The sequence below is a fragment of the Camelus dromedarius genome, chromosome 7 (genome assembly GCF_036321535.1).
Source record: "Camelus dromedarius isolate mCamDro1 chromosome 7, mCamDro1.pat, whole genome shotgun sequence".
Taxonomy (NCBI): Eukaryota; Metazoa; Chordata; class Mammalia; order Artiodactyla; family Camelidae; genus Camelus; species Camelus dromedarius.
The window spans coordinates 26,136,851-26,163,193 of record NC_087442.1 but is presented as its reverse complement, the minus strand read 5'-3'; the positions used below and the strand labels follow the sequence as shown (position 1 = coordinate 26,163,193).

General features: G+C 37.2%; 1 protein-coding gene across 1 annotated transcript in view; it reads right to left on the bottom strand.

Moving 5' to 3' along the window:
* Positions 1-266: 266 nt before the first annotated feature.
* Positions 267-26,343, bottom strand: part of FAM3C (FAM3 metabolism regulating signaling molecule C) — a 45,427-nt gene continuing 19,350 nt past the window's right edge. Inside the window, exons 4-10 of the mRNA XM_031455264.2 lie at positions 22,814-22,843; positions 22,028-22,151; positions 14,433-14,491; positions 13,241-13,291; positions 11,496-11,580; positions 3,648-3,774; positions 267-2,999 (exon numbers count right to left, since the gene is read on the bottom strand). Coding sequence (XP_031311124.1) covers positions 2,910-2,999; positions 3,648-3,774; positions 11,496-11,580; positions 13,241-13,291; positions 14,433-14,491; positions 22,028-22,151; positions 22,814-22,843 — 566 coding nt within the window. The 3' untranslated portion in view covers positions 267-2,909. The remainder of the gene's footprint in view (positions 3,000-3,647; positions 3,775-11,495; positions 11,581-13,240; positions 13,292-14,432; positions 14,492-22,027; positions 22,152-22,813; positions 22,844-26,343) is intronic.

Here is a 26,343-nt window from a genome sequence, read left to right as displayed (position 1 = left end):
TGGCACATCCTCTGCCGCTCCCTGATACTCCCCAGCCCGGCCTGGCTGCTCCTCACTCTGTCCCACCCTTGATTTCACTGGAACCTCAAGAAAGGGGATGGAGGAGGGGGGGAGACAGCAGTAAGAGGGGCAGGGACAGGTTAAACTAGGGAGCTTTGAGGGGAAGGGACATTAACCAGCCACTGGCTTGTGACAATCAAAAACTAGGCAGAGGACAGAAAAATCACCCTGGGAAAAGACAGCAAAAGAACGCCTCTGAGGACTGCTTTAGATAGTGAAGAATCTGGTACTTTATTCTACAACCCCTAACTCACATGCACGCATTGCTGTTCAAGGCCCAGGTGAAGAGGTTCAGTGGCAAATCTTTTCCCTGATCAACACAAGCAATTCTTTCCTTTCATATTCATTTTAAAAAGTATTCTGAAGGCATTTCCATTTTCAACTGCTCTACTAACTGAACACAGCATGTTTCTCATTCTTTTATTCAAAAATGAGGAGTGCCAACCAAATTGAATGAAACTAACGTCTTTTTTTGGGGGGTCAACTTATTTATAATTTGTATAAACTTTAAGTTTATAAAACATAATACAGGCTAAATGCACTGAGCTTCATGTGGTAAAAATTATAAAATATTAGCTAATTCACTTCAAAACAAATACAATATAGAAAGAACAACGATAAATTTTACTTTAATCAAATTAAAGTCAGGAATATAAAGATTCTGACCCAATTTTTCTTTAAGTTCTCAAATATCACTAATTTTTCTACTGTCTTCGCTTAATTTTAACAGGCATATTATAATACACTTGTTCAAGGGAAAGCATCTATGATTACAAATACAAAACACATCTGTAAGTCCTTAAACATCATTTAAAATATCAAAGTGTCAAGGCCAAATTTCTGATTTTAATGAAAATTCTGAAAATTAAATGAGTGTTGCCGCATTTCCAATGTTGATTTTTTTAAAGCTATCTGAAAATGAAATACAGTAAGGTTATTGCTTCCAAAGTTAAAAGTTGGCATAATCTATAAAAGACAGAATTCTAACAGAAGCAAACTGCATGAAAGCAGTTACATAACCCATCTTTATCCGTTATGTTTTATCCACCTCTACAAAGCTATTATAGTCTTTATCTTGAAAGGGATATCCTGCCATCTAGATACTCAAATTCCATCCGTGTTAAGATATATCCTCATATTAGCATGTTGAACAAGAATGACAGATCTTGCACATTAAGCAGAACAAAAAACGCTTGACAAACCTTCGTGTGAGGATCTGTTGGTATCACACTTTGCCAGATAATACAAAAAAGTTCACAATGCAAAAACCAAGAGTATTTATTCTCATTATTTAAAAAAAGGAACATTTATTTCACCATCCCTGGAACTGTAAAATAGCTATTCTTTTAATTTACAGAATCGAGGGAAGTATTTTAAATGTCAAAATACATGTGCTGAATGTGATTTACCATATAAGCACCGAAAATCTGAAAAGTTTACAAAAATCGTCTAAATGTGTAAGGTACATTTTATTCATGAATTACATTCAGTTTGAGGGAAGAAACAGTACCCCCAAACTCACTGATATTTAGAAAAAGCCAAATACCTTCCAACTTGGTTTACAGCAAAATCAAAAATACTGCTTTTTAGTTTTTTTATGTCATCTAAAATTTAAGTGCTGCCTTTTATGGTGAATGGCAGTCTGATCATTACGTTTGTTTATGCTCTAGTTTGATACTTCATACACAATTGATATTTAATCCCCTAAAAATATTTTAAAACTTGAGGCATTTTGCGAACATCTGAAGTTAACAAAAGTTAGCTCTCTTATATTTTTATGTAGAATTGGGTATAATGTCATTGTGTGTCAAATAAAATTATTTTTTTAATGTTATCAGTCCCAATCAGTAATTAGGACTTTTCTAAGTACGTAGTTATCTTTTCAGGCAAAAAATTGCTATTAAGAAGTTAGAGGACAGTAAAACTGGAATTTCTTGGTTTACATATCAAAATTATTATGATAGTAGCGCATGCCTGTTTCCAAACCGCTTGATCAATGCCAATTACAATTAAGTAAGGAACACGTACGCCAGTCTCACTCTAAATATACTGACATGGCTGTCTCAAAAGACCTGATGGGGCTGAGGCAGGGACCCAGCCTGCTTTCTCAGTTCTGTGGAGTTGCCACCTCTGGTCTTAAATAGCTTATACAAAATCAAGTTACTCACATTACCAACACAAAACCCATCCAGCTACGGTCCTGAATGCCATCTACATGAATATATTTACTTTTTACTGTGTACATTTAAAAAAAAAAAAAAAAGAGAATTCTGTTGTGCTTTTCACATATTTGATGTAAATTTTTGTATTTTATTTCTAGGTTTCTTGGGAAAGGAAGAGAAAGACTAAGAAAAGACATACAGCAGGAGAGCCAGACTGTAAAGTAACATTACACACACAACTAGCCAAATATCTTTTTAATTTAAAAGATACTATCATCAAAAGCCTATATATTTATATATATATAAAAGAAAACAAAGTCTCCCTAATATCCGTATTATTCCATGATAGATTTTCACAGCAATAGTATATATATCAATATATTTTGCAAATCAGTCCTGTTATCCATTGGGTACGCTTTTAGAACTAAAAGATGCCATTATCATCGCCGTCTAAACATTGTACCGTTAGGGAGATGTGCTCAGAAATGGTTCAGTGACTTGCTCATTATGATGACTATGTACAAAGATGTCTATTTACGTTAGCAATAAATAATCCTGATATCAAAAGAGATAATGGTCATGCACACACCGACAGGGCTGCATGCTCTTAAAATATTTACATGTCCTTGTTCTGTTACAGCTTTCCCCACCAACAGTGAGTGTGTGCCCCCCTCAGTTCTCCGCACGTCAGTCTTGCTTCTGGGGGATGCATCCTTCCATTTCTACCACCTCGGGCCAGCCTTCATACTTGTTTGTGTCCTTGTTATTCTTTATGTGCTGTTGGAACACAATCATGGTATATACAGTTTTTAAGACTTTAGTGAACTGTGTATCTGCAATAACATACTCACGCACACTCACTTCAGGAACACTCACATCAACAATAACATACTCACGCGCACTCACTTCAGGAACACTCACATCAACAATCATACAAATTATTGTTCAAGATAGTAAATGAGCCACCCCTGGGGTCTGGCATGTAGCGGCAGACCTTCAGATCACAGCTGAATGAACAAAACATGGCAGATGGTTTTTAAAGGATCTTCTGAGTCAAAGAGTAGAGTTTACATTCTACTAAGTTCTAAAGTATTTCTAAACTCGATTGATTATTATATCAAAAGCTCAATTAAAATCTTTAATAACCAACTTCCTAAAAGGATTAAGATAAAAGTAATCACTTGCCCAATGTACTGTCATGTAGGAAAAAAAAATTTCCATGCAGAAATCTGACTAACTTTAAGTTTTAAAATTAAAATAGTGCCATGGCTATTTCAAATAATTGACTACCAAGAACTTATGAAAAATATAAAAACATATTTCAGTGTCTACTTTAAGCATCAAATAGCTGGGATAGGAGTACGTACCGTATGGTTTCACACAATTTGCTTTTGTCCATTAATTATGAAAGTCTGAGACACTAACCTGTTCAAAAGGGCTTTTTGTTTTAATGCCTTTCCCACCACAGAAGACCCAGTTGTCTCTAAAACCAAGATTAGTAATAGACGTGCTCCCCAACTCAGCGATGAGCCGCCGCGCCTCATCATTGAGCCTTAAAAAGGGAACAAAAGAGTAATACAATAAATGTGGTGCACCGTATGTTATCTAATACTGACACATCCAGGGTATTTAACATACAATGAGAAAACGATGGCTTAAAGAAGAGCACACGAAAGGAATAAACAGATTTTTTCAGAGTAACAATCCTACCACTTGAATTCTTCAGTTATGAAAGAAATGAAACCTAGCAATTAATTTTAAGTTTATGCTATTTAGAAGTACCTTTTAAATGTCTTTATTTAACAACATTTTCATCTACATCCTTCAAATAAATAAGGGACACTGTAGTTAGCAGTTTTGCCTACCCGGGTTAACCCAAGATCTTTTTCCCTCTCCCTTAACAGAGGCACTGGGGGTTGAACCCAGGACTTCCTGCATGCCAAGCAAGCTTACCACCACCCCCTAACCCAAGATCTTAAGCAACCAATATCTCTGTAAAATTAAAAATCACTTTGACTCTCCACTAAATCCTTTGTAAATTACATCTGAATAGAGCAAAGGTAAATGCTGACAGGAATCTGGCTGTTTCTAACACTATGTTTTATTTAAAAGAAAATGCATTTTGAGAAAAGGGATATAAACTCTACTTCAATGACAACTGCCAAGTGGTTATTTAATAAAAATGAAAATATTAACCACATGGCAGCTAAGGACCTGCCAGCGGAGAGAGGGCAGTGACAAAAGGCAACTGCTAGGGAACCAGCTAAGTGAAAGATGCCACAAAGGAACTGTGTGTAGGTTATCATCCTGATGTCGAGTGCCTCTCCATCTCCCCTCTGACTGGAAAGGGAGAAGGGAATTTAGGGAACACATGCTAGCTGTAGAGCTGGAAAAAAGAACAAAAAGACAACTAAGGGACACCTGTTCAGGTACTTTAAGTCCTTTATATCACCCAAGAGATGGCTCTGAGCAGAACAAACCTCTCTGATTGACCCCTAAAATCTGAGGCAAGGCAAGTTTTATATTTGCAAACAGCTGGAGGATCATTCGCTGCAAATAGCAGGAGGGTCAGTGAGGAAGGCCCCTGTTTATCCCACAGCGTTCTTGGAAGCATCCCATGCTAACATCAGTGAGCTAAGCCTTTACTGCACGAATGAAAGGAACACTACACAACAGTTCTCATTTAAGTAACTTGAAGACACATGGGATAATTTATGTTAAAAAGCTTCCTAAAACAGGAAAGAACTACATATATCATTAGCTTCTCCAATGTATACAAGCACATCCTGGGGCCGTAGAGCTGTCTTAGCCACAGCTTGGGCACTGCTGTCCTCCTGGGGGAAGCTCACTCGAATTTGGTTAAGAAAACCAGGTGTAGCCCTGGAATATGGAGCCTTGCAGACTCATAGCTAATATTTAAAGTGATGCATTTATAACCAAGGGAAATAAAAACAAATGAAATGGCTGTGCAAAAGGACCAGGGACGTCTCGGCCTCTGAAAGTTCTGAGACCTGCACAGAGAACCATGCGTACACACTTCCGGCTTTCCCCCAAAGGTCATCTAGCGGTGTTTCCTGTACCCATCCTTATGTCAATTAACTCTCATGGCCTTTGTCTGCTTGTTCCCTTGATAAGCAGCTTCTGCAGTAGAGGGACACTCCTTGAAAGTATTGTCTGAACACTGTTTTCTTGTTTCTAAACAGTATTAGGATGTCCTGGATCTGAAGACTGCCTGGCTCCACTTACATGCAGATGTTTTTCAACAGTAAATACAATACTACACAGTCTGTGGTTGGTTGAGTCCGTGAATGCAGAGGAAGCACGCATGCGTAGGGCTGACTATAAATAATACTTAGATTAACCTCCACATTGTTCGAGGGTCAACTGTTTTCTATGTAGGAACACCAGGAGTTTGTTACATATTATTTTAATCTTTGCTAATGGCCTTAACTAGCTGAAAAAATTTTAAAAAATGTATATGGAATAAATTATTTTAGTTGAGAATTTTCTTTAAAATGAATAGAAAATTATCCTCTGACAAGCCAGAAGGGAGACAGAGACAGGGACTGAGCTTCCCTAGAAGAGATTCCAAAGCTGCACAGAGGCAGCGTGGAGGAGGAGGGGGAAGAGGGGCCTGGAGACGGGCTGCCTCCGAGACCTGCCTCCATCTCTGCTGAGGAAGGAGGAACAGCTGATAGGTCTTCAGTCCCACCGCCCCACCAAGCCAACACCACCTTTCTTGAAATGTACAGAAAGCAAACAGGGGAACTGATACTCTGGGCTCAACTCTGATTAACAGGGAAGAACCAGTTGGGAAGTGTTGAGAACTTTGGAAGAAAATCACATTACCTTAGGAGCTGGAAGAATAAGAAATGCTAGGCAGCGGTGACCACACAGCCTAGATTCTAAAGAGAGCATATTATAAAAAGTTCAGAGTAGAAACTCTAATGGGAATATGACTATTTAAAAACAAACCAAAAAAAATCCAACAATTTTCACCACGTAATTGCTAACAATCTGGGGCGGGGAAGGACAGTTTTTGCGTTAGTGCTACTACAGGAGTGTTCTGTGATGGGTTCACACTCTGGAAAGGAAGTGTGCAAAAAACACAAGGCAAGTCATATTACTAATGACAAAACTTTAAATACTTCTACCAGAAAGACTCAGAGTGCTCAAAATGAGATGAGACTCATAAGACTGCTAAAGGCCACAGAAAGGACTGCTGCTACTAAGGACAAATTAACGTCACGAAGGGACCTCCCTGTTTCACAAGAATGATATTAACATCAAGATCAAAGCACAACTGTCTTTTCCGGGGAGGCAGACACTCTTTGATCAATATAAAAAGGGGACAGTAGTTCAGGAATGTCCATAGTAAGTGCTTTAAAATAATTTAAGCCTCCAGGCTCACACTCGTCACACACTTAAATTTTCAAGGCACTTGTTAATACAATCTTCAAGGTAATAATGTCAGTTATTTTTAAAGAAGCATCATGGAAAATGAAGATGCTAAGACATTAAAAATTAGTTAAATATACTCGTTTTCAAAAAAGACAAGGAAACTGTTGGAAGCAACGGTCCAATAAAACTAACTCTAATTCCTAGCGAAATTCTAGAATGGATTACAACAAGGAGGTCCTGTGAGTATTAAAACAGAAGAAAAGAGAGGGCGTAGTGGGAAGGAGGCAGGAATAAAGCCAAGTTAATGTCCATCTCACATAGCTTTAAGAGATTTCTCAGCAGTCATCAGGGTATTATAATTAGCATCGTTCATGAATTTCAAGTGGGCATCTGACGGTCTCAGAAAAGAACCTCTATGAATAAAACGATGGAACAGCAACTGGATGGTACTATTGGAGTATGTTGGAAACTCTCTGAAAAGTAGTTTCTGCAGCTGATTAATAGATGACTCTCCTGGAGCAGGCCTCTAGCTGGGTGGCACGCTGCCCTTGGTGAACATGTTTATCGATGACTTAGATTCAGACACTGGAATGACTCTGGAAAGAGTACAAAGCCTGGATCATGGAAACCTCACAGGACAAATGTCAGAATCAAGACCAAGTGGGCCAATAACAGCAAAACTAAATTTAACAAAGATAAATGACTATAATGTCCTTCACTGAGATGAAACGAAAGCAAGTTCTGAATGGGGACAATGACTTGACTTGACAGTGGTTTAAAAAAAAAAAAAAAAGTCTGAGATCAAATGAAAAGAATCTGAGAATTTAACTTGACCAAAAATTCATAAACCAAAATGTGATGTGACTGCTTCAAGAAAATGAACACAATATTAGTTTCCATAAATATTCAAAGAAATGTAATTTCTCAAACATGGTGAGCTAGTATCTCCATTGTACCCTGCAGTGGCCAGACCACATCTGGAGCACTGTGCCTGACTGGGGCACTCATTCTAAGAGAGACAATAATCACTTAGAGAATACCCAAGAAATGCAGCCAGGAGGGTGAAATGACCTAGAAACGTAACACGATAAAAAGTTAAGAGTCATGTATACTGAGCCTGGAGAAGAGAAAAATGAAAGAGAAATGCAATTAGTTCTAAAACTTGAAATATCAAGTGATTTGGGGGGTATGTTTCGTTGTTCCATTTTTATGTAAGCTGAGCCGACCAGGTGGAATTGGGAGGGAGACCACTCTGAGGACGTAACGTTCACTTAAGAATAGTTTCAGATGACCGCTAAGATCCTTTCAAGATATCCACAGTTAAACCCTTCACTTAGGCATGAAGTTAACACGTCACAGAGTGTTCTCCCCAAAAGGAGGAGCAGAATAACAAAACACAGCTTGCTCATTCAAACCATTACACTCTTTATTAAAAAAACAGAAACCAACTTATTTTAGGGGGTTTGAGGTGGAATGTAGGCATCAACACTGACTTCACTCCAGAGAGCGTAAGCTTTCTTAGATACAGGTTTTATTTCCTGTTTTGTTTTTAAAACGGATTTCCTAGTTAAAATTAAAGAAGTACTGGGATTAACAAAGGTAAAGAGGTTTCTTTAGGAGAGAACTTGAAAGTCTTTCATTGTAAATCCTTAAAAGGGGCCAAATCCATGATGCTACCCCCAAACTTATTTGATCATTACAGGTTTAAAGGACTGAGGTTTTACCGAACAAACTTTGGGAAATGTGTGATGGAGACCAACGCCAACCACCCTGCTGAAGTTCATGGTACAGGCGAGGAGCTCATTATGTACAGCAGTGACTAGGCCCAGAGAGCAGCAGCCACAGAGAACTGAGTCCTGCTCTCCCTGATCACCGTGCAGTGGACACCAACTCTCTAGCCTGGAGAGAGCAGGCACATCCATTTCATATTCTTTTTTTTTCTTTAAATCTTTTTTTTTTTTTTTTTTTTGTGGCTCTTAGTCTGTTTTTTTTGGTTTTTTTTTTAATAACTTAGTTTTATTTTATTTTTTGGTGGGGAGGTAATTTTTTTTTAGAGGAGGTACTGGGGATTGAACCCAGGACCTCATGCATGCTAAGCATGCACTCTACCACTTAAGCTATGCCCCATTTCATATTCTAAACTCTCTTGGGAGTAAGTAGGAGAAACAACCATTCCTTATGAGGTAAAACCCAGTGGCCATATGTAAGGAGAAGCCATAACACATCAGTAGAAGTAGATGGAGCTTCTGTTCCCACATAAGCCTGGATATACCACAACTGATGGACATTTCAGATGTTTGAAAATCAGACATCCGCCAAAATACAGGTTTATACTTGGTTAGAGTTAGTAGATGTAGATAGCCCTTCATAAAGATTGTTTGTCCATTTCTGTATAAAGGACAAGATGCTTACAATTTAAGCATGCTGGAAGAGGGAAGTATTCAAAATATAAATTCATTTGCTCCAAACTGAAAATGTATACAACTGAATTAATTTAAATGCACAGAAGTTGAATTGTATATTTACCAAGTGTAAAGACTTGGTTAGATCAAAAGGTTAGATTTTCTACTCTTGCTTTGTAAGTTAAATGGTCTTTTGCGGCTGCATTAGGTGCATCTGATAAGCATCAAGAAATAGTAGCTAAAGAGTAACCATCATCCTTGCCTTAGTTCTTAGGTATGGCTAAGATACGGCTAAGAAGGGGAATAGGTCTTACGACCATCAGGTGTAATGATGAAATAACCTGATGAAAAAGAGAGGTTGTATGTGTCTATTTTAAAAAGTAGGGCTTTTAAAAAAAATTTTAAACTTCAAATTATCCATGTAATGTCCTAATATTTCAGCAAGTTACTTGTTTTTGATAAGAAAAGCCTAATTATGTTGTGTTTAGTTCTGTCTAGCTAAAAGGCAATGGATGAATATGCCAGTTTTATTTAACCTTCAGTCTATGGATTTAACACATCCTTAGCTGAACCAGATAAAATGTACAATGTCAATAAATGAACCTGCTGCAGCTTAGAAACGTTCATAAAGTGGCACTATTTTCTTAGTGCAAATCTACAGTGTTGTAGTTATGCATTAAATACAAGTACACAAAAATCAGTAAACAGAAGACATGCCATATTCCTTCATGGAACTTATAGTTTTAAAGCCTTTCAACTAAAATCTGTAAGAAATATTTTTTAGTCTTGATAAAAATCATTTGGATAAAGTATCATAGAAGAGAATGTTTTTGAGAAAGAAGACTATTACAGGGGACTTAGCCCCATCAGCAAGGTATTAAGTATGCTCATTTAATAAAATAATTAAAAACTGAAATAGTATCTTATTGGAGCAGGGATAAATAGATGAACAGCACAGAACTTCTAGAATCAAAGTCCAGTCCACTTAGCGACAGGCATTGTAAGTCACTGGAAAATTACAAGTGGATTTTTAAAAATGAATGAAAACAGTGAAATCACTGGAAAAGGAAAAATCTACAAAATATTTAATTTGGAGATGGAAAAGTACTTCTCAGGTATAAAGTGGAAAAGACCGAAAAGGAAAATCCATATACTTAATTACATAAGAATTAGTCTAAACTTCCAAAAGTCAAAAAGCCCCATAAATTAACAAAATTTTAAAAAAATAATAGATTTTAACATGAAAAATGGTTAATATCCTCAACATAGAAAGGGCTCTTACAAATCCATATGAGTCAATCTAAGTCAAAAGACAATGTACAAGAGGAGGAGCCAAAAACACTTGTGAAAAAAAGATCCAGGCTCCCCAACAACCAAAGAAAGGCATGTTAACACAAGATGCCTTTCCAAAACATTTAGAATTGGAAACTTTAAAAAAATGAACAATCAGTGTCATGGAACTTCTGAGAGACATGTAAAATTGGTACGAACTTTTAAAAATCCTTTAAAAAAATACACATCATTTAATTCAACAACTTCAACTTCAAAATATTTTATCTTAGGAAAACAGAGATGATTATTAAAAAAATTTTTAAGACAGTACATTTTTGCTAAGTATGAAAAATTAGAAATAGCGTAAGACTCTAGCAGTAGGTATTTTGTCAAATAAATTTTTGTATTTAAAAACTATACTAAGTAGACAGGAAAAATTTTGCTATGAAAAATATGTAATGATATGGGAAAATTCTCACCACATGCATAGCTGAAAAGATATGCTCTAAATACTACCATTCCAAAAGTTTAACGTGAAGAAAACATGTGTATTAAGAAGTATGGAGACAGAAACTAAAGTATTATCAATGGTTATCTTTGAGTAGGTGAGATGAACAGTAACTTGTGCTTGAGCTCTTTTGTGCCCTTCTTTTTTCTCCAAATTTTACATCATAGACAATTTTAAGAAAAAAGTTACAAACTACCATCTACTAAACTTTATGAAAACTCTATCACATTTATCCTTTCCCAACTAATTCCACTTCTAGGAATTCACCCTAAGAACATAATGAGAGGTGCAAAAAATGTAAAATGAGGTTTATCATGTTATTTATAATAAACAAAAAAAATTGGCAATACTAGGGAACTTTTAAATAAAAGTGGGGCTGTATGATCAACTGTTGGAGAGCCATACAAAAATTCTACTGGAGTATTATTATCATCAGAAAACACAACTACAGTTGTTAAAAACAGAATATAAAAGAGTATAACTAACTTTACAACGTGAGCCTAATTTCACAAGATATGCATGATCAATACACAAAGAGAAGAAAGCAAAATTTAGAGAAATGTTAATAGTGTTTATCTGAAAGTTGGATTACTTTGTTCTATTTTATACATTTTTTCATTGAAAATATATTGCTTATACTATTATAAATTGTAGCTCAAAAAAGTTGAATAAATTTTTAAGTTTACATACTTGGTTGCTCCATCATCGTATGTTCCCATTAAGACTATTGTTCCATCTTGTATGGACTTCAGAAACTCAATAAATGGGGCCACATCTGAAGAAAAAGAAAGGGTTGAGGGTTTAATTTCTTATGAACAGGTTAAAAACTAACTTTCCCAACAACTTAAAATTTCCTAATCCTGATTCATCCTGTGTTGTCTTTAGTACTGACATCCCAGGGGCTAAATGAAAAAAAAATATATAGCAAAATCACATTAAAGCATGACTTATGATTTAAAGCAAGAAATGGAGGGGGGCAGGAGAAAGACTCATGGACTCCCTGAGTTTATGTAAAACTGTTTGCATAGATACTTTTCTGAAGAAGAGGATACCAAGATTCACAGGGACTGAAATCACTTCTGTGACTATAAACTGGTGATGTTAAAGAGGTCAGTCCGATCAGGTACTACATGTTCCACCTTGAACTCTTTATAACGTCAGGGTCCTTACTGCCCCCGAGTCTAATACTCCTTCAAAACTGGGTTACTTCAAATTTACTCAGTTTTGTTCCACGGCAAAGATTCTAATGATTTTCTCTAAATGAACTCTATTTTAAAATAACAGCATTTTCAGTTTAGAAAAAATATAACAGAGCAGCTAACAAATCACTTCCATTTAAATGTAAAGATGGCAGTAAACTGTAATAATGTCTTAACCCAAGGAGTATTTTCAGCAGTAGTCAACCTGCCTGAGATGAAAGACCAGAGCTTCTGGTCACATGACTGATTTTTGACAACAGTTTTGTAAGTGTGTTTCTGTGTGGTACATTTTGGTAGAACCAATTATGCCGTCAGAATCTAAAACTGATGGCACATTTTAAGTTAACACAGTTTGGACAGCTATGAAAAGTTCTTCTATCTCATTTAAAAAATAATACCCGGCATCTCATTACAAGCTAAAGAAATATCAGAAAAGCTGAGTAGTCAAAAAACAGCACAAATTTCAGGAAGCCTAACAACTCCGGGCTTCCAGGGACCACAGAAAGGGGATGAGGATGGCGAGGTGCAGAAGACAGCCTCCTGCTGATGAATTTCCCAAACCAACAGCTTAGAGAAGAATCAAAGATGAATCAGTGCTGGCTTCCCTCACACTTGAGGAAGAAAGCACCTTCTTTTGGGCACATTCTTCTTCGAGGTGCCAGGCCCTTCTCTGGATGCTGGTGACTAATTTCACCTGCTGCCTGAGTAACTTCCAAATTAGGAAGGTATCTGTGCATTGCTCTAAGTCCAATGGACCAGAAAGAAAATTCTACTTCTTCTCTCAAATATTCATCTACTTGAATAATAATCCTGGTCATGATTTATTTTTGAGACTGAAAAATCATTTGTAAAAAAAGCAATTCAGTCAGTTAAATGTGCTTACATTGGTTATGCCTTTCTACAAATTACTTATTCTTTTCTAAAATTTCAGACAGAAACCTAGGAGTCCAAACCTCTGAATTAGTTGTTCTGCAGAAAACAGGACTCAGATTTTTAAAAGTCTTAATTGTGATATTATTGCTCTTAATCGTACATCACCAGCAATTTTTATGAAAAAGCAAAATGTGTGCAGTATGACTGATCACTTAAATACAGTTGGACATTTAATAAACAGAAAGTAAGAGAAACAAAGTAAACTAACACAAAATAGTACCATTATTTTCTCACTAATGGGCTACATTATACTGATGTGATTCAGTGCTGGTGACAGAACAGTTACATGTCATTCACACTTACCTCCTCCCCACATGTCAAAATATCTAGTGTCTAATACGTCTCCTGTTTTTCCTGAAAGAGATTGAATTCATGGCAAATAAGGCAACTGAAATATACTCTACATTGTATAAGAAATGATCTTGTCCAATGGTAAGTGTGAATTCATTAGCAGAGAAAGAATTATTTTGAGAAAGACTTAAAATATGAACTGTATGCATCTTAAAATTTTTTCTAACAGGGTAATTTTTGGAAAGGACTTTCTCACTAATCTTGTAAGCCAAAGAGTAGCAAACGTAAGTTCACGCTAACTGCAGACCACTCAAATTCAAAGGTAGATATTTTTCAGCCTTATTTCAGCCTTTCAGTGTTAACCATCTTCTCTTATTTAAAAATTACCCCCAATACATAAACCTTTAAAAAAAATGAATGGAACCATGCTATTTGTCATTGAAGCCATCTTTCAAAAATTTTTATATTTGATTCCCTTTTAAAATGAATTTTCTTTTTGCTATCAATTGAATAGACAAATATGTATAGAACGTTTTATACTTAAGAAAATGAATAAGGTAGAAACGCAAAAATGTATCTCATATGAAAGAAATAAAAAATATTTTCCTCCACCATGAACTGGGTAGGGTGGCTGTGGTTTCTCATTGCCCTTACAGCTTTACAGGGTTACTGTACCAGGAAGAGAGGTGAGCATGCAGTTAGGCAGGCCTCTCTTCATGGGCTCATATTTTTGGATTTGATTTTGCAAGAACGCTTGAGATGTTCAGGACTCAATGTGGATGACACTGAAAAATTACAACTGACTCCTACTCTCCATTCGTCCCCACACCCCATCCAACCATCCCCCACCCTTTTGTCGTTTTACACACCCTCATTCATGTCAGTCTATCTTCATATTATGTTAGGATTCCAAAATGTGCAACAAGAATTCATTAATTTAATGTTAAGAGTGGTTGTATCCTGGCAACCTCATGGGAGGCTCTTACACCTTGCAAAGCAAGCTGGATGCTCCCAAGAAAGCATGCTGTAACTACTGAGATGCCAAGTCTCCATGTGCAGTTGGCTTTTTGGGAGGGTGGGAGGGAGGGCTTTAATATCAAGTGCAGCTCTTTCTGACCTGATCTCTTGAGATCAGAGTGTATTTTACTTAAGGCCATATAAACACCCACTGACTACATCCATAAGCTAAAACAATGATTCTTACCATTTACTAAGGCAACGTTGATTCCTCTTCCAACATTATTCTTAACACCACTCATTAAACTGAAGGGGGAAAGTCAAGAGAAATTTAGAATTAGATACTGCATATAAACATACATCAGAGAAATAAAGCCATGCCAAAAAAAAAAAAAAAAGTCAGGGATATTATATACACATACAATCAGTTAGTACTACAGTGGAGACTAAAGAACTCAACGGCAGCTTTAACCACCCGAATCTAATTGACATTTAAAGAACATTCACCCAACAAGAGCAGCATACACGTGCTTTTCAAGTCCTCATGGAGCATATATTTAAGACAGACGATATCATAGGCCAAAAAGTAAACCTCAACAAATGTAAAAGAATTGAAATCGTATCAGATGTGTCTCCGACCACTATGAAGCCAGTAACAGAAAGATAACAGGAACATCTCCACACACTTGGAAACCTAGTGGTATACGTCCAAATAATCTATGGGTCAAGGAAGTCCAAAGTGAAATTTAAAAAACACACTGAAAATATAATTCATTAAAACTCGTGAGGCATAGCTAAGAGTACTGAGAGAGGAATTTATAGCACTAAGTGCTTAAATTTAGAAAGAAAGTCTCAAATTGATAACCTAAGTGCTCATCTAAAGAAAGAAACCTTAAGCGAGTGGAAAGAAAGAAATTAAAAAGAGCAGAAATCAATGAAACAGAAAAGGGAAAAATAGAGGAAAAAAATCAATGGGACAAAAGGCAGGCTCTTTGAAAAGGTCCATAAAATTTAACAAAACTTTAAGAAGACTGACAGAGGAAAAAAAAAAGAGAAGACACGAATCACCAATATCAAGAATAAAATGGGAGGTCCCTACAGACCCCACAGACATCGAAAGAACAACAAAGGAACACTGCACAACTCCACACATGCAAACATGTAAATCTGACAACTCAGATGAGCTGGATCAACTCCCCAACGAGTACAAACCAACACAACTCATCCATCATGAAAGAGGTCATTTAAAGATACTGAATTTGTTTATAAACTCCCCGCACCCCCAAAATCCCCAAGCTCAGACAGTTTCACTGGAGACATCTACCAGGTGTTTTTAAAAGGAATTACCATCAACTCTACACAAACTCTAAAAAGACAGAAGTGAAAGGAACACTTCCCAACTTATTTTATATTAATAATGATATCCAAATCTACAAGAAAACAGCAAACCAATAAGATCCATTAGTATACAGGCAAAAATCCTTAACAAAACATTAGTAAATGGAATTCAGCAATATATTTTTTAAAAATTAGCATAAACCATGACTAAGTCAGTTTAGTCTACAAAAAAATACAGCTTAACATCATACTTAATGGTGAAGGACAACACGTTCCCCCTAAGGCCAGGAACAAGTCAAGCATGTCCACTTGCACTATGACTACTGAACACAGTACTGGAGGTCCTCACCAACTGCCAAGGAAAGGAAATAAAGGCGTACAGATTGGAAAGGAAGAAACTAAAATGGTCCCTAATTGCAGATGGTGTGTGTGTTACCTGTATAGTTGGATAATCTCAAGGAATCTACAAAAACTTCCAAGAGGTTTCAGAAGTAATAACTTAATTCAGCAACATTACAAGATACAAGATCAATATAAAAATCAACTGTGTATCGATGCACTAACAATGAACACAAAGAAACTGAAATTAAAAATACAATGCCATCTATACTTCAATAAAAGAAAATACAACATCATCTACAATTGCTCAAAAAAGTAGAGGATACTTGGGTATAAATCTAATGAAGCATGTGTGGGACTTTATGCTGAAAGCCACAAAGTGGTGATGAAAGATATGAAAGACAAAAATAAATGAGACATGTCATACTCATGCACTGAAAGACTGAACCTTGTAAAGATGGTCAGTTTTCCCCAAATTAATATACAGGCTTAACAAAATTCCTAACAAAACCCCACCAAGATTTTTTTGTACATAGAGGCAAGATTAATCTAAAATGTCATATACAAAGGCAAAGAAACCAGAGAAGCTAAAATAATTTCGAAAAAAGAAGAATTAAGTTGGAGGAGTCATTCTATCCCATTTAAGAGCTACTGCATAACTAGTGTCATCAAGGGCATGTGAATGTGTTGGTGGCGGGTCTAGACCAAGGGAACAGACAGAGAACCCAGAAGTGTACCAGCGGAACCAAGGCCAACTTGTTTTTTGACAAAGGAGGAGAAGCAAGTCAATTGAGAAAGGAGAGTCATTTCAACAAATGGTAATGAAGGAAGTGGATATCCGTAGGCCAAAAAACTGAACCCAAACCTGAATCTCACATAAAAATTACATACAAAATCTCATACAAAAGTCTCATACATATTCAAAAATTAATGTAGAATGGATCATACGGAACACATAAAACTGTAAGAATTTTAGAAGATAATACACAGAAAAACCTTTGGACTCTAGGGCCTGCTGAAGAGTTCTTAGACATGACATCAATCCATAAACAAACAACAAAGCACAGTCCGAAAAAGAAAAAAAAAATCGATAAATTGGACTTTATCAAAATTAGTAACTTTGGTTCTGCAAAAGACCCTGGTTAAGAGGAATGAAAAGACAAGCTACAGACTGGGGGGAAACAGTTACAAACCACGTATCTGGCAAAGGACTCATGTCTAGAATATATTTAAAAAACTCAAAACTCAGCAGTAAAAAACCAAATGATCCAATTAGAAAGTGGACAAGGGACTTGAATAGATATTTCACTGAGGAGAATATACAGGTGGCAAAAAGACAGATTAAAAGACATTCAACAGCACTAGTCATAAGAGAAAACTGTGGTATCAGTACACACCTATTAGAACAGCAAAAATAAAAAATAGTCACAATGCCAAATGCTGGTAGACATACAGAGAAACTGCATCTCTCACGTGTTGCTGGTAGGAAGATAAAGTGGAGCAGTCACTCTGGAAAATGTACGGCAGTTTCTTATAAAGTTAAACATACATCACACAACCCAGAGCTTCTGGGCATTCTATTATAGAGAAATAAAAATGTACATCCATTCAAAAATCTGTAAATGATTTTTCATAGCAGCTTATCAGGAACAACGAAAAACTGGAAACACTGAAATTGTTTGGTGGAAGACAACAGGTGATGGATAAACTGTGGTATATCCATACTATAGAATATTACTCAGCAATAAAACAGAAGCAAATTATTAATACACAATAATATTTCAAGAGCATTATGCTGAGTGAAAAAAATCCCACTGTAAATGGTTATATATTGTATGATTCTTTCTATTTATACAACATTCTTGAAACACCAAGATGACAGAAATGATAAACAGACTAGTGATTGCCAGAGGTCAGCGGTGGTGGAAGTGACTGTAAGAGGGCAGTATGAAAGAGATCTACACATGTGATAAAATGACACAGAACTACACACACGTGCAAATGCCAATTTCTGTTCTGATACTGTACTATAATTATATAAGACACAACCCTGGGGAAAACTGGGTGAAGAGCACATGGGACCTCTCTGTTCTATCTTTGCAACTGCCTCCAATTTCTGCAATTACTTAAAAAATAAGTTAAAAAAGAAGCACTCTACTCCCAGGTCCATTAAAAAAGGAAAAGCATACAAATTTGATTTGTAAAAGCTTAGTAGCATTTAACTAGTATTTACCTGTACTGGTTGCAAATCCACCTTCAAAATTTCACTTGTCATTTTCTAAAATTTCAATGTAGTAAAGTACAGACCTTTTTTATGTGTGTGTAAGACCAGTCCTGAAAGGAGGGCCATAAAAGAACCAAACAAATCTGCTATACAAAAGAAAGAAGTTTCAAAATGCATTTGCTCCGCTCCTTTCAGAAAAGTATTGGGTAAGTGAACTCAATCATTCATATGAAGCAGTCGTAGCAACGATTAGCCTGGCATAGTAATAATTAAGTGTCCCGGTGTCACCTCCAAGTAGAGGTCATCTCGGAGTGTGTGTGCATCTACCACGAGGCAGAGAATACAGGCAACAAAGCAACACTATGACATAAGCTTCCCACAAGAGGGCAGTAGCTTATCAATTTTTAAACCTACAGCAAGCAAATGACAAACCACTGAAGATTTTAAATGTATAAGGCTTAGTCACTCTTACTAACATGACTGCAATATTTCCTTCTATCCTTCATGAATATGCAGGTACCCCCACCACCACCACGCCACACCTCTAGGCAAAACTCTAAAGACAATGCCTATGTAGTCTATATAGATTCTACATCCTTGAATATAGTTTTGTTTCAAATGTCTATTATATGTTCCAGATATTATATCTTAAAAGTAGTTCAGAGCAGGGGTTAGCCACCTTCAGTCTATGGGCCAAATCTAGCCAGCTGGCTGGTTTTTCGTTTGTTTAAAACTTAGAATGGATTTTACATTTTTAAATGGTTACATTTTAAATGATTATGTGAGTACCTACATCATATCTGTGATTTTTACCTTTCGGCTCTGACAGCCCAAAATACTACCTGACACTTCAATGTGGGGAAAAAAGAGAAAAAAGAAAAAAAATCCCTCAGAGTAGTATTCTGTATCATTTCTATACCAAACATTAAGAGTGTAATAAAAGGTGAAATATTATTCCTAACATCAACTTCATATAAACTAAAATCACGGGTGTATGTCTAAAATAAAAGCTACATCTTGAACATACGTAAATTCTGGGTTCTCTAATACGAAAGGAAAAAGCCACAGTTCCTGTACGGTGTGACATGATGTTTACACCCAGGATTTTCTATTTCTAACCAATGAGAAGTTTGAAATCCGTCTCAATCTCCATAATATATCTTGCCGGTAGCCACTTGTCCTTAAAGCCATGACCTCAACTCTAAACTGCCATCTTTTACGTGTACTGAGGTTTGTAAATCTCAGTCTATGATGACATTATAGGCTTGACTCATGTGGAAGGGCTGCCCTGTGCACTGCAGGATGTTTAAGAGCATCCCTGGCCTCTACAAGTAGCACATCCACAGCTGTGACGTCCCAAAATGTCTCCAGACCTTGACAGGTGTCCCTGGGGAGAAAATTACCGCCACTGAGAAGCAATGATCCGAACTAGTCTCCGAAATGAGTTTGCATATGCTCAGAGCATGTGTAGGAAAATATTAAAATTTCTGCTGATGTATTTTTTAGTATCTATTTATATAACTTAGTGAGTACACATGCAAAAATGTCTCCTGCCAGTGCTGCGGGGTGGGGTGGGGGAGAGGAGAATCAAAGAGCTGTGGCAGCTACAGGTGATGGTCCTCCACCGCTGCATCTGCTCTCCTTTTCTAACACTTTTACACGGCAGTCAGATCGCTGCTTCTTCAATGTAAATTACCTCATGATGCGTCATGTTCAACAACTTCTCAGTCCACTCAGAAAAGAGCTCATCTTCACCTGCGTGGCCTGTAAGTTCCAATGGCCCAGCCCTCACTCACTTCTCTCCAGCTCCTTCCCACCTTAGGGCCTTCGAGGATGCTCTTTCTTCTGTCTAGAATGCTTCTGCCCCACCCTTCATCTGGCTGTCTTCCTTCTTATCCTTTAGTCCTCAGATTAAACATCGCTTGAGAGACTATTCCTTGACCCACTCAGTCTAAAGCTGGACCCCTCGACCTCACCTGGCTCACCCCCATCAGCAGTCACCACACAGCGCTGCTCTTCAGGGTGCATGCCACGGTCTGCATTCATTTGCACTTACTTCTTATATCCATCTTCCCACTAGACTGCATGCTCCATGAGAACAGAGACTGTGCTCAGTAAATACTTGTTGAGTAAGTGAATGAATGATGCTAAGAAAATTCAGACTCTTTAAACTTTTTGTTGGAAAAACTTTCAATACACAAAAAGAACAGACTAGAAAAAGTACTGGACTGAGCATCGTCCCTACTGTTTGTCCACTAGGGAACCCTGGACAATTATTCAGTCCTTCTTCAAGGACTGTTTCAGGGCTGGAGGCATAGCTATAGAATCCCATCCGTTATTTAACCTCTCATGGGAATGGCAGAATCATTCCTGAAAAGGGGGTGGAGAGGTGGTGGCCTGCCTCAATCCTATGGTTAAAGAAACAAACATGAATTCTACACGACATGCCCTGCAACCTAGAACCAAATCCTCTGGCTCTGAGCCTGTATTTACTTTACCAGACTCTACTGCATACAAACATACGCTTCTCTTTTCTTTTCAACCTATATAATCTGTGAATAGAGAACCTGCTGGTAAAATGAGTTTGATCTCCTCCTCTGTGCATTGAAACTTACATGCTCCAAGGGGGCAGAGGTCTCCAAAGACCGTCGATTATGAGTTACGTATTCTAAGACGACTTTCTACTTATTCCTCAGAATTAAATTTGTAGCCTCTTTAGCCAAATAAGGTGAAAAAGAGGAATGAGAACATTCTCAGGTAATGGGAAGGGTATTATATAATATCTACAAGCTTTAAAATCTAAGTGCTTTACTGCTTAGTTCAGAAAAGCAAGACGGTTATGAGAAATCAGAGGACAAGGGATCATCATCAGTATGAGGGAAAAAAAGGAAATGAGTAGAGACTTTACAGATCACCTGGCTCAAGCCCTTACTTTTTCAAGAAAATTGTTATTCTAAGGGGCTAAATAATCTGCCCATAGCTAACTGAAAAGGGGGCTAGGATAAAAATGTAAGAGCTTCTGCATTAAAAAGACAAGACAAACAAAATGCTGGGAGAAACTGCCTAGCTTCCTCCTTCCTGTAAATTACCTCATTCTTTATTCTACCCAATTAATGGCACATTTACTATTTTACATGAAGTTTAAATAAGCTCATGGATCTAATATTTCAGGCAAAACCAGATTAAAAGTAACCAACTAAAAGTTGGGTTTGCGACTTCAGAAACAGGAAGTCCACTTCAAGTGACAGTCAACACTGAAGGAGGCGATTGAAAAGCCTAAAAGATATACTTTGTAGAGCATCTCAGTAATAAGAAATCATTCAGCTTAGTGGCAAGCAGTTCTGTGCCACAGCGAACTTCAGGTTACCACTGGGTAATTGCACACTTCAACAAGCAGCATTCAAACATTTAGAAGGAAAGACGTTGGTCTGTAAGATGAAGCGTTCATCACATCTAGGGCAGTGCTGTCCAATGGGACTTCCCGCAGCGATGGAAACGCTCTCTGCGCTGTTCACTTGGGCAGGTACGAGCCACATGCGGCTACTGAGCACTTGAGATGTGGCTGGTGTGACTGAGGAACTGGACTTCTAACCTGAGGTAATTTAAACAAATTAACTTTTCCCCTATTACTTAAGAATCAAAACCCAATAGCCACCTGTGTCTGTGACTACCAGATAGGATCTAGAGAATTCACTCAGAGGAAACCTCTCTTCTTTATAGGAAGCTGCATGAATGCTGCGTTCTTATGTCGCTTTAGTAAGAAATTTAAGAACTTTAAGACTCCTTAAATGAGTGGGGACGAAAACTATACAACATAAATGGAAATCACTGTTCTTTGGCAAAAGCATGCCCAATACATTTTCAAAAGACCCATGGAATTCAGGTTCAATTTGCTGAAATTTAATAGCACACCTTATACTTCCAAACTGATAAATACTTACACATTGTCCTCTAGGCAGATTTTGGGTCCCACCACATTGGCAGCTCCACTTGCCATTTTAAAAGCAAAATGCTTCTCAGGACAAGCTTTTGAGATCCCACATTTATATCTGGGAGGTTTTGTAGCTTCGGGAAGAAAAATATTCTTTTAAGAAAATAATAATGGACTCTGTAATCAGTTTGTTTCATATCTCAAACCACAAAGGGCATTATGCAAAACACCAAGATACACGTATCTTAAAATACATGCTAGGTTTTTTTTTTCTTTTTCCTGAGGGTTTCAAAGAATCTCAAAACAAAACCAAAACAGAACTTCTTAAGAAACAAGCTAATAATTAACATAAATGAAGCAAGTAATATGATCTAGATGAGGGTAAATATATTTTATCTAATTATTTTTAGGCTTATTTCAAAAATTCAGGATGGGGAAGGTTTTGAACTGTTACTCTGCATTTCCAGTGTGTGTACACACAACAAATGGACAGTAAAAAGCCTGATGCATCACTGGGTACCTGCTCAGGACTAGTTCTCACTAGGGATTCTCCTTACACGCTTTCTGTACATATAATACTGAAGCTAAAACACATCAATGGGAGAAAATATCCATCATAAATAAATACCAAAATACTGAGCTCTCCAATCAAATAGCATCCTTATAACTTGAAAGAATAATTTCCAAAATCAGTTTTGCTCACGTTGAACTACATTTGTTGTTTAAATATAAGCCCTCCTATGTCTACGATAAAACAGAATAAACCCCCTGGAAAATACTGAGATGAAATACTTACAACGTGCAGCTGCGTCCAATGCAGACCTTGCTAAGGGGGAAAAACAAAGTTATCTCTGTTATAAAAGGAGTAAGGCTACTGGCAAGTATCACTTTTAAACATAAGTGAAGCTAACAGGTAGGTCTATAAAAATGTGTTTAAGTTATCGCTTACTATACAATAAATAAAACATGAATATCACTATGGAGATAAAGTGAGAAAGTAACTTTAAGCTACATAATTCATTACAAACAATTATGTAGAGGAATTACGGAGAGCAGTATTTTATTATTGATCGAATATTTTATTTTTACCTTTACAGTTTTAGTTTTAGCTATCATAAATGTAAATCCCAATCAGAAAGTTACACTACAAGCTTAACTTTTTAAAATTAATTTAAAAAATTTTTCCCAGCTTTCTTGAGACACAGTTGACACATAACATTGTGTACATTTAGGTGTACAACATGTTGATTTGATGTATTGGTAAACTGCAAAATGATTACCACTACAGTGGTATATATAGTGGTAAAATGCCATACCACTGTAGTACCAGCTACCACCTCCATCCCATCACACGTTACCATTTCCTTTTTGTTTGGTGAGAACATTTCAGATCTACTCTCTTAGTAACATTCAAGCATATGATACCGTATTATTAGCTATAATCACCACATTGTACATTCCATTCCCAAACTTGTTAATCTTATAATTGGGAGTTTGTACCATTCAAGCAATGTCTCCCCATTACCTCCACTCCCTCCAATTCTTAGTAACCATGATTCTGTTCTTCTCTCTCAGTTTGTCCTTTTTAGATTCCATATATAAGTGATATCATACAGTATTTCCACTTCCCTTCAAATGACTTTAAATACATACTTGGTGACTATTAGAGTGTTTAAAAGTTGTTGCTGCTGTATGGTGTTGTGACACATGCACACAAAGCCCTGGAGAACACATGTAAATCCGTCTCAGAGGTCAGGCTAGGAGATTTTGGGGGTGGGAAGAGGGATGGTGGTGACAGGGAACTTTAATTTCTCTAAAATAGAAATGTGTTGGGTGTAGTTAAAAAAAATAAAGTCATTACTAAGAGTTCTATAATTTATCAGTTCAAGTAAACCAGAATTTTCTGATCAAATCTTAACTTGAATGCAGTAGATCTCAACCTGGCCATCTACTCTTAGAGCCTTATTTAAAAGCTCTAACATTGGATCCCAGCCCAAGAGATTGCAATTCGGATCATCAATAGTACTGCGGACAGCCAGTTCCTGATTTGGCTAATAAGTATGTGGTGTCATAAGTGTTTGCCAGCTGTTTGACTATAAATAGTCACTTAGCTTTTCGTTCTGTACTATTTTAGATAACTGCGAATTTCCTGTAAAACCAGTACTCAAACTAGAGAACAGAATGTTAAAGCTGAAAATAACATGCACGTGTTTAAAAAGAGGGAAATCACTAAGTAAATAAAGGTTATTAACTCTACAGAACACTCAGAATATTACGAACCATTGAAGTCATAAAGGCAATGTAGTAACATGGGAAAAGTTTAACGCATGAAATAATACAGAAAACACACTTTTTGTGAGTAATAAAAAATATTCATGGGTAAAGACAAAAGCCTGAAGGAAACAAAAAATGATCAGTTAGTGAATCAGGGTGCTGGGATTACTGGGGCTCATTCTTTCAATTTCCTTAATTATGTCATACAAGGGAAGAATAATTCCAGGGATCATCTGGCCCAACGCTCTCACTTTTCTAAATGAGAAAATTAAAGTCGGAGAGTGATCAGCAACCAGTGATTAGCAGCATGAAGATTAGAAAGTCTCAGTACCGCTTAGACATAAATAAACACGTATCATCAGGCTCCGGTGTTAAGATGCTTACAGAAGAACAGCGTTCAAATCAGGAATTCTGGTATACCTAACTTACGGTAGGCAAACGCTAGGCAAACGCGGGGAAGACAGCGAGATCAGAATGGGGTAAGTTAACAGCTCATTCACATATGCTGGGCACTCTCAAAGTACTTTTGCATATATGGTTGATTTGCTCATCACCTCTGTTTTAAAGAGAAAGAAACTGAGAACAGACAGGTTTGCTGACTGGACTTGTTCTATGCATAATCAGCCACTGGCAGAGCTAGTTCTCAAAGCCACATCTAATTCTAGCACCGAAACTCATGATGCACCACCCTCAAAACGGGAACGTCTGGTCTCATGATCACAGGTATAACAACCACTAGCCCTGCTAGAAGCAGGAAGCCAGCGTAGCGAGCTCTTAGGACCACCCTGCTGACTGCAGAGTGGAGAACAGACTGCAGAGGGTTCAAGACTCGAGACAAGACGGCCACAAGGGCAAGGATGCTGCAGAAGTGATCCTGCTAAAAAAGAGCAGTAGCCTGAACAAAGATATGACTGTGCATCTGAAAGAAGCAGACAGGCTCAGAACCACCAAGGAAGCAACGCCGGCGGGACGTGGGAATGGACTAGATGGAGGGGTGATGGAAAGGGAGGAATCAAGTTTACCTCTCAGACATTTGCTTTTGGAAGCGTTCATTTATCCATTCACACGAGACAGACGACAAAAACACTGTCTCCGCACTCAATGGGTTTGTCATCTAGGGAGGAGACGAGGTGTGGGATGAGTGATGAGTTCTCTGCTGGACCTGTTCATTTTAAGATACTTGGAGAAGATCTGGGTGGACAACCTAGAAGCCAGCTGTAAGTGAGATCCGGGATGAGGATGTAGACTGGAAAACTGGCAAGCGAAGAGGCCGTGCAAAGGGAGGATTTAAAGTGAAGAGAGGGCTGGGGAGAGAAACCTGAGACACCAGTCATCAGTACTGCTCAGAGGAGGGTGTGGCTGAGGAAAAGGAGGCAGAAGGAAAGCCAGGGACGAGCCTTCTGAAACGGTCAAAATGGGTTGTTTGTAAAACTTAAGATATATTAATACATAACAAATGCTACTCAAAAACCTTCATTAGGATATCATCTGGGTGAACTTTCTTAGTCATCAGGCTTTTAATTTTAAGTAAATAACATCACCTCCATTTAATTTGTCTAAGAGTAAGAGGAAAAGATGCTTAAAGAAAACAAGAAACATCTTGTGGAAAACTTTTCAGGTTAAAACTAATTTTATCCAATATTCCTCAAAAGCAAAATCCCTCCATTTGGCCTGCAATTCTGAGAATGTTAACACCTGGAGGCCAAACAGATACATTTTCATAAATAAAACAGGATGTTTTCCACATGTGGAGCACGGGCACAATATACAAGCACAAAACCCTCTCCTTTTCTGTAACGTCCATTCTGAAAATACCTTGGTAGCTTTAGTTTTTAATGTCTTTCAAAAAATACAGCTTTTCACTTCAAGGAACAATAATAAACATTTCTGATTTGATTTCATCAATGAATGTCTTTCAATAAGTCAGGCTAAAGAAATCGGTAAACTACCTTGTACTTTAGTTTTTAATACTATCTCAAGTAATTTATGCACATACTATTTCAATGGTTTAAATCTGAAAGGTAAAAAAATTAACTAAAGGAAACATCAAGT